General features: G+C 46.3%; 1 protein-coding gene across 1 annotated transcript; it reads left to right on the forward strand.

Moving 5' to 3' along the window:
- The first annotated feature begins 3,010 nt into the window (after window positions 1-3,010).
- Window positions 3,011-9,207, forward strand: LOC123774797 (regucalcin). The gene is made up of 8 exons (XM_045769414.2): window positions 3,011-3,097; window positions 4,164-4,326; window positions 5,601-5,822; window positions 6,736-6,824; window positions 7,462-7,576; window positions 7,774-7,889; window positions 8,310-8,449; window positions 8,682-9,207. The coding sequence occupies exons 2-8, from the start codon at window positions 4,164-4,166 to the stop codon at window positions 8,761-8,763; spliced, it is 927 nt and encodes a 308-aa protein (XP_045625370.2). The 5' UTR covers window positions 3,011-3,097; the 3' UTR covers window positions 8,764-9,207.
- Window positions 9,208-9,546: the final 339 nt, after the last annotated feature.

Consider the following 9,546-nt stretch of genomic DNA (forward strand, 5'->3'; position numbering starts at 1 on the left):
GTGTGTTTAGCGGGAAATAGAGAAAAGCCAACTGTAATTGTTCATCCTAATACTTAAATCCAAATTCAACTGGATTTTGTTCTTCCTGACACTTGTATCCAGAGGTATAGCTATGCTTATTCATCCAGTCTATTGAACACAGACGCAGGAGTGTCTGGGGGTACAATAGACAGCAATAGACCATTGCTGCCGTTGAGTACAATTGTTGATCCGGTCACTTGTACGCAGCAGTAACTGACACTTACTTGGCTATCTCAAGTGAACAGATAACTGAGCAAAGATAGCGACATTCACCACGTCCACACAAGTTCACGCTATCTTGCAGGTGCAGGGAAAAATGTCTTAACAGCATAAAATAATTAAGTGATTTTATTACTGTGCTCACATGAGACGTTTCTAAGCAGCCCAAAGTCTCAGATAAACAGTAATGTGGTCGAGGAGGATGGGGTCCAAATGGCGTAGTACACTCTCTCTCTCTCTCTCTCTCTCTCTCTCTCTCTCTCTCTCTCTCTCTCTCTCCCTCTCTCTCTCTCCCTCTCTCCCTCTCTCTCTCTCTCTCTCTCTCTCTCTCTCCCTCTCTCCCTCTCTCTCTCTCTCTCTCTCTCTCTCCGTCTGATGTTCCAGTCCCGAGTCTCCACTAATACTTGCACCAGAATCAAAGTCTTGTACTCAATCAGAGAAGGAGTCTTATTGGATCAGAGATGCAGCCTTATTGTAGCAGAGACGGAGCCTTATTGTATCAGAAACGGGGCCTTATTGGATCAGAAACGGAGCCTTATTGGATCAGAAACGGAGCCTTATTGTATCAGACTCCTCGACGCCCACAGAGAAGATCAATGTTCACAAAATCAACTACAATTGTATCGTGCACAACCTCACAGATTAACTGTCCAACTCTTCCGGCCCTTTGAGTAAATTTTCCACGTTGCAAGGCTCTGTGGTGGTGAGTAGTCTAGGAGGGGAGTGGGAGGGGGGGGGGGGGTATTGCAGAATTCAGTTGCAAAAAAAAGACGATGCAGAATTCAATATGATCTATAATACGTTAATCTCTCAGCTTGTCTGTTCTTCCATTGGATCTATTGGAACCTTATCATTATCACTTTTTATTCATGTTTTCTCGGCTTTATTGATTTTCATCAAATGCCCGTCAAGATTCAACTGATATTTGCCATGAGTATGGAGGAATTTAGCTCTTGAATCCTCGTTAAATCACTGTTTTCCCTTATGCTTGATCCCTTCTACGAATTCTAGATTTATTATTAGGGCGATTAGCTGAGCCTGGATAGATGAGACATTGTGAGCAACCATTATTTATTTTTGGAAAAAAAAAATCGGTCCTAATTGTATATCAAATATATGCACCTCTCTCTCATTTTTGATGGAAGAGAGCCATCAACTAGTTAGAGTCATAGAGGCTAGAGTCTGTAGAGGTTCACGTAAGGGTGTAATAGCAAAGATAAGCTAGAGCTGTATAGAACTTAAAGTGCAGCCATTTTGACCTATATGTGTTTCCTGTTGTAGCAAATTTCACATAGCTTGGTGCTGGTTCTTATATCACGGAGAGAAGGAGCTCTGTGGGTGTTCCGGGTTTCTTTGTTCCGTTCCTTCTTCCTTCCTTCCTCTCCCTCCATCCCTACTCTCATTCTCTCATTGCCCTTTTTCCCCCATCACTCTCTCCCTACCTCACTATCCTGTTCTATCTCATTCTCAATCTTCCGGTTATGTTAAATCCTGTGATGAGCTGCTCTTGACTAGCCTGAACCCCTCACCAGCCTCACTCTTGTCGATGGACACCGTCGTCACCATCACCACCAGCACCACCACCACCAGCATCATCACTACCACCACTTTCACCCTTACCACCACCAACACCACTACCAACATCATTACTTCCACCCACTCCACCATCACCACCAACACCAGTATCACTACTACCACCATTTCTGCCCCTCTCCACCACCCTCACCACCAACACCACACACAGCTGTCACGTTAGGCCTATCCTTCTCCACCCTCCCAGGTAGTGAATAGTAATGGTGATCATGAACATTGTAGCCAGGGACACGCTGCACAGTGCCGGGGCTTTTAAAAGAACCAGAGAGAGAGAGAGAGAGAGAGAGAGAGAGAGAGAGAGAGAGAGAGAGAGAGAGAGAGAGAGAGAGAGAGAGAGAGTGTTCCAACCATTATCTCATACAGAAGGATGACCTCCTAGCAGTATTCAGGAAGTTAGGCTGTTTATACTCTAACTTAATTTCAAATCCCGAGGTATGGAAAGCTAGAGGAATTGTTTACACACAATAAATCCTTAGACTGCAGAGTAATTAACCTTCTATTTGTTATAGTTTATGTTAGTATGTGCATGTTGTAATAGCCAGGGTCTGGGAGAAATATGAGGAGGTCTATGTTGACATTAACAAAGTTCTGGGAGCAACATAAGGAGGGTTTGTTGGAAATTGACAGCTATTCTCTTCCTGGTAGTAATCTGATTGACAGACAACATGAAAACGTTGATCTGTACTACTTAAATGTTACCCTCTAAGGTGTGAGGTGAGATGCTATTATGATTACATAGCTCTTGGAAGTGGTATGAGAGACAAGAAGCTGGAATATGAGGACAGAGAGAAGGAACAGTGCCCAACCACTTCGGACCCTCAGGGATCAAACACCGGCCTACTGCAAGAAGCGAGACTTTTGCTGTATATCGACCAGTCCAAGAGGATATAGACCAGGTGTAGAATTCACACCTGACTCCCTATCACCATTCCCTGGGAGTGATAATGCTGCCCCAGAGACTATCAAAAGATAACAGACACATTCTTATCTCTTCCTATCAAATATGTCGAAGGTGTCACGCAGCTTTAGATATGATATCACAGGTGACAACTTTGAATATGATTTTTTTTGCGTGACTCATTCGCACTGGAGATAATAGCCATAAATTGCGTTATTTTACCGAAAGTGGTTGGTGGAAACAACTCAGGGGGGTGGGGGGGGGGGGTGGGTGGAGTTATTTGTATATTAATGCAGCCTGACTTTCCATGATATCATTTCGACGTTCCCCGGAGTCTCATCTAGACCTGTAAAACAGCTCAACAAGGTTCGATATTTACAAAGTTTAATATTTACGTTGAATTTTTGTGGATGTTGGTAGGGCTATAGAACCTCGGTCATAATTGGAGTGAATAAATGTTGGTAAAATCATCAGATGAGTTTGAAATAACAATAGGGGTGGGGGGACATTGACTTTATTATTTTGAGACAGATTCACACGATTTAAACATTTTGTGGTAGCTGTGTGACTCACTTCTCTCACTCTACTTGCTCGTAGATATCTGACTCACCTCTCATCCTACTTGCTCGTAGATATCTGACTCACCTCTCACTCTACTTGCTCGTAGATATCTGACTCACCTCTCACCCTACTTCCTCGTAGATATCTGACTCACCTCTCACCCTACTTCCTCGTAGATATCTGATTCACCTCTCACCCTACTTCCTCGTAGATATCTGACTCACCTCTCACACTACTTGCTCGTAGATATCTGACTCACCTCTCACTACATGCTCGTAGATATCTGACTCACCTCTCACACTACTTGCTCGTAGATATCTGACTCACCTCTCACACTACTTGCTCGTAGATATCTGACTCACCTCTCACTACTTGCTCGTAGATATCTGACTCACCTCTCACCCTACTTCCTCGTAGATATCTGATTCACCTCTCACCCTACTTCCTCGTAGATATCTGATTCACCTCTCACCCTACTTCCTCGTAGATATCTGACTCACCTTTCTCCCTACTTGCTCGTAGATATCTGACTCACCTCTCACACTACTTGCTCGTAGATATCTGACTCACCTCTCACCCTACTTGCTCGTAGATATCTGACTCACCTCTCACCCTACTTCCTCGTAGATATCTGACTCACCTCTCACACTACTTGCTCGTAGATATCTGACTCACCTCTCACCCTACTTGCTCGTAGATATCTGACTCACCTCTCACCCTACTTCCTCGTAGATATCTGATTCACCTCTCACCCTACTTCCTCGTAGATATCTGATTCACCTCTCACCCTACTTCCTCGTAGATATCTGATTCACCTCTCACCCTACTTCCTCGTAGATATCTGATTCACCTCTCACACTCCTCGTGGCAGATGTCGGAAGATTACAAAGTGGAGCCGGTGACAGGTACAATTGGTTTCGGTGAGGGACCTCACTGGTCAGTGGAGGACCAGGCACTCTACTTTGTGGACTTCTACGAGCAGCTGGTGAGGCGGTACCACCCAGAGACCGATACTCACACCAAGCTTCATATAGGTGAGTATACCTTCCCGCCACACAGTTACAGCCCCCCGCTCCTGTGCCAGGTAAGTCCACTACGGGCTCACCATAGCCCGTGCTACTTGGAACTTTTTTGTTCCCAGTAGCTGAATCTACGACAACAACTTCCGCCACAGCACAAGCACATTGGGACGTGTACTCTCGCCAGGCTCCACACAGGTGAGTAGCCTCACCTACAGCATGCAGGTGTCTCAATACAAATGCCTCGTCCACTATGAAAACCACTTCGTTATCCACTTTATAAATTTATTTCTATTCTCGTTCATACACTATTCTACCATAAATGCATCCTATTACGCTATGTAGACAAACGCTTCGCCGGGTCGTACATGTACTAATGTGCTACGTTCACTTTGATTTACATATACAAAACAGCGTGATTATTCTCTTCCAATCATCTGGCAACTTCCCGTATGCCTTCTGGCAACCTAATCACACCCATTCACTCCCCAATTTCACGTAGCATAATTACCTTATCTGTCGTAGCAATTAAATAACTGATGGATACAATCTTGACCTGGATCTTAATTATCTGTATGAAGAAACTCCAAGTGTGGGAGAACACGTGTTTGACCTAACGAGCAAAAGGCACTAACACCGGGAATGATTGCATGACTAAGAACAGAAACGCAGGTCTCTCGAAGCTCTTAATCAATCAGTCCGTAATCAAAGACGTCCCATCACCTAATACGCTGCAATTTTTTTTGTTACGGATTTGATCGATTCGTTAAATTTGCTACGTAGAGACAAAAATACAAGAGCCCCGTAATATTGACGTTTTCTACGCATCGGACTCGTAAGGTTAAATGGGCTGCTTTGGGTTCATACTATTTAACCAAACTAGTTTGGCTAAAACAGCTGTATTACGCGCTTTCTGTGACTGTAAGCCGCTATATGAAGAATGCAATAGACTGAACATATAATCAATAATACCTATACACCCGGGAAGATGAGGGACCTGCTGCCTGGGTAACAGCTTCTCCCCCCGAATCACCCTACCCTGGCTTTGACAACCAGAGTGCAACTCCATAGTCTCCTGAGACTGATGGATGCCTACTACTACTACTACTACTACTATACCAACCCGTCCTCTTAAAAATAACGTCACTTTTGGCCCGTATGCGCACTATGGCCAAATTTGGACGTAATTTGAAATGAAATCGACTCACAAAAGTGACGTACTGTTCCGTTTTCTGTTTGAGTCGTCCGGCCCTCCACTATACACCCGGGCGCCCTTGTCCCTCCTGCAGAAGGCGGCCCCGTGTCGATGGTGGTGCCTCACAAGACCGGACCGGCTCACACCTTCGTGGTCAGTGTTGGTCTGAGTCTGGTGGCCGTGACCTGGCCCGACCCCACCCAGGACCTGGCCGTCACTGCCGACGACCTCCGCCTCCTGGCCACCGTCGAGCAGGACCTCCCGGGCAACAGCTTCAACGATGGCAAGTGCGACGCCGTCGGCAGGCTCTTTGTGGGTGAGTAGACAGGTGGAATATGGCACTATAGGTGGGGGAGAACAGGTGGAATATGGCACTATAGGTGGGAGAGAACAGGTGGAATATGGCACTATAGGTGGGAGAGAACAGGTGGAATATGGCACTATAGGTGGGGGAGAACAGGTGGAATATGGCACGATAGGTGGCAAGAAACAGGTGGAATATGGCACTATAGGGAGGGAACAGGTGGAATATGGCACGATAGGTGGCAAGAAACAGGTGGAATATGGCACTATAGGGAGGGAACAGGTGGAATATGGCACGATAGGTGGCAGAGAACAGGTGGAATATGGCACGATAGGTGACAGAGAACAGGTGGAATATGGCACTATAGGTGGGAGAGAACAGGTGGAATATGGCACGATAGGTGGGAGAGAACAGGTGGAATATGGCACTATAGGTGGGAGGGAACAGGTGGAATATGGCACTATAGGTGGGAGAGAACAGGTGGAACAGCACTACAGGTGGGAGGGAACAGGTGGAACAGCACTACAGGTGGGAGGGAACAGGTGGAACAGCACTACAGGTGGGAGGGAACAGGTGGAACAGCACTACAGGTGGGAGGGAACAGGTGGAACAGCACTACAGGTGGGAGGGAACAGGTGGAACAGCACTACAGGTGGGAGGGAACAGGTGGAACAGCACTACAGGTGGGAGGGAACAGGTGGAACAGCACTACAGGTGGGAGAGAACAGGTGGAACAGCACTACAGGTGGGAGGGAACAGGTGGAACAGCACTACAGGTGGGAGAGAACAGGTGGAACAGCACTACAGGTTGGAGAGAACGAATATAATGCGCTAAGATAGCTGCTGAATTCCATTTGAAACAGTGAACATGGCAAGAAAAGCTTTGCGAGAGCGCAGGTGATCAATAACCACATGATGTCGGCAGGAACCATGAGCCTAGCGGAGGATCCTGACCACATGGGCAACCTCTACCGCCTCGACACCGACCGAACCATCACCAAGGTCGTCGAGAAGGTCAGTGCTGGAGGTCACGTCATGCGAGACTATTACAGGTATCAAACGTGTTGTTTTGTATTGGCAGGTACAAAGGTTTTCTCTCTCCCTCTCTCTACGCCATGTTGTCTTAAGCAATAGGTTTGTTACCTTGATTGTTTTGGTGGATTGTTTCTCTTACAACAGTTCCTAGCAACCTGGGAACTCACAAGTTTCTCTCACAACGTCTCACAAGTCGAGTCTGGCCTCGGGCCGGGCTTGGGGAGTAGAAGAACTCCCAGAACCCCATCAACCAGGTATCAAGCAGGTAACCCTACTTTCCCTCCCTACCATTCATCCCTACAGCTACTCCTCTGCCTCGTCGCCCCCATTAATTAACCAATGTCGTCCCCACCATCAACGACACCATCGTTGACTCACCATTACTTTCAACCTCCCATTCTCTCCACCTCTCACCATCCCACCCCCACTATCTCCTCACCTCTCACCATCCCACCACCTCACTACTGTCCCGCATGAAGTACTCCCTTTCCGTCCACACTAACTATTCCCTGGGGGGGCTGACCTCCCAACCACGGGCTCACCATAGCCCGTGCTACTTGGAACTTTTTGTTCCAGGTAGCGAATCTTTAACAACAACAACCCAGTGCTCCCGCAGGTGACCCTTAGCAACGGGCTGGCATGGACCGAGGACAACTCAACCATGTACTATAACGACACGCTCGAGTACAAGGTCAACGCCTTCGACTTCGATCTTCCCACCGGAGCGCTGAGTACGATTCTGTGCCGTTCTCTGACCGAACTTAATGTTGAACAACATATTTGAATACTGTGCGTTTCGTGGACTCGCCATGCGTGTGTTTGTTCACCTACACGCATATATCGAGTGCACGTAAACACAGACATTCATACATGGGTGCATTTGTTTACATGTGTCGTAATGTGTGTTTTATTTTTTTATTTTTTTAAGGCGGTCGTCGTGTTGTGTTCGATTTCCAAGAGGCAGGACTCAGTCCGGCTAAGCCTGATGGCATGACCATTGACACGGACGGTAACATCTGGGTCCCTGGCCTCGGCGTGGGCACGGTAGGTAGGTGGCACAGTGAGTGGCACAGTAGGTGGCACAATGGGTGGCAGGGTCGGCAGCTGAGGGTGACACGATGGGTAACTGCGGTCTTCTCAGCCAGAATCTACCAAATTCATTAAAACTTATGCAGAATGTAACTCACGTCTTGACCATGGTCCAGAATTTTCCCAGTCATACCTCTGTTTACTGCATATTATCTAAAAAGTCCATTTGCCAATTTCGGAAAGATTTCGTTAGACACACGAAAATAAATGTAGCATAACAGACAGTTAAACTTAGCAGGGAAGGGGGGCTACAAGAAATTAAATCTTGATCTTACATGTCTATTGATCCTCCCACAGATCCTCCCACAGGTATACATAGGTATACATATCCTCCACCTATTGTTCATATGTTTTGATCTCCCCCCCCCCCCACAGGTGTTCAACATAGACCCCAGTAACGGAGAGATCTTGAAGGTAGTGAACATACCAGCCCTTGACACCACCTCAGTTTCCTGGGGAGGACCCGACCTCGACCAGCTCTTCGTCACCTGTGGGAATAATGCTCCTGTCTACAGGTGAGATCCCCCATTGTGAGGGAGGAAGTTTACAGAGGAACAGTGGTTGTGAGGAGTGAGAGAGAGCAATAATAGGGCTCACCTCACAGCCTTATGTACTCATAAGGTCGTTGTTAAATACTGCAAAATTAGGAAGAGTTCAATAGTCTTCAGAGTGATTTTGTATCTACGTTGTCCTCAGTTAACGTGTTAACTGTTAACCTCAAATTAACTGTGATTGTTTTGTAATCAGAGTTACAGGTCTCGGAGTGAAGGGATTCCCTGCCAACGCTTGCACCGTAGACCTGCCTACGGAGCCTCGCAAGAAGCAGTAGAGTTATGGCAACCTTTTTGCCACCATTTACAAGATGAGCTGAGGTAACTACATCATTCACCGTCGCCATCTTTACGGTGTTGCTCAGCACGAACACTACACATTGCAACCCTCACCGTCGCCATCTTTACGGTGTTGCTCAGCACGAACACTACACATTGCAACCCTCACCGTCGCCATCTTTACGGTGTTGCTCAGCACGAACACTACACATTGCAACCCTCACCGTCGCCATCTTTACGGTGTTGCTCAGCACGAACACTACACATTGCAACCCTCACAGTCGACATATATCAGTCAACCTTCGGAATGCTTCAGTATTCTTCAGAAAGCTTCAATATCCTTAAGAATGCTTCAGTATCCTCCAGAATGATTCAGTATCCTTCAGAAAGCTTCAGTATTCTTCAGAATGATTCAGTATCCTTCAGAATGCTTCAGTAACCTTCAGAATGCTTCAGTATCCTTCAGAATGATTTAGTATCCTTCAGAATGATTCAGTATCCTTCAGAATGCTTCAGTATCCTTCAGAATGATTCAGTATCCTTCAGAATGATTCAGTATCCTTCAGAATGATTCAGTATCCTTCAGAATGCTTCAGTATCCTTCAGAATGCTTCAGTATCCTTCAGAATGATTCAGTATCCTTCAGAATGCTTCAATATCCTTCAGAATGCTTCAGTATCCTTCAGAATGCTTCAGTATCCTTCAGAATTCTTCAGAATTCTTCAGAATTCTTCAAAATACTTTAGTATCCTTCAGAATGCTTCAATATCCTTCAGAATGCT

The sequence above is a fragment of the Procambarus clarkii genome, chromosome 68, assembly GCF_040958095.1.
Source record: "Procambarus clarkii isolate CNS0578487 chromosome 68, FALCON_Pclarkii_2.0, whole genome shotgun sequence".
Classification (NCBI taxonomy): domain Eukaryota; kingdom Metazoa; phylum Arthropoda; class Malacostraca; order Decapoda; family Cambaridae; genus Procambarus; species Procambarus clarkii.

Coding starts and splice junctions, on each gene's coding strand:
- LOC123774797 (XM_045769414.2), top strand. CDS start 4,164: ATGTCGGAAGATTACAAAGTGGAGCCGGTGACAGGTACAATTGGTTTC. Junction 5,823..6,735: donor CGTCGGCAGGCTCTTTGTGG/GTGAGTAGACAG, acceptor TGATGTCGGCAG/GAACCATGAGCCTAGCGGAG. Junction 7,890..8,309: donor CTGGCCTCGGCGTGGGCACG/GTAGGTAGGTGG, acceptor CCCCCCCCACAG/GTGTTCAACATAGACCCCAG.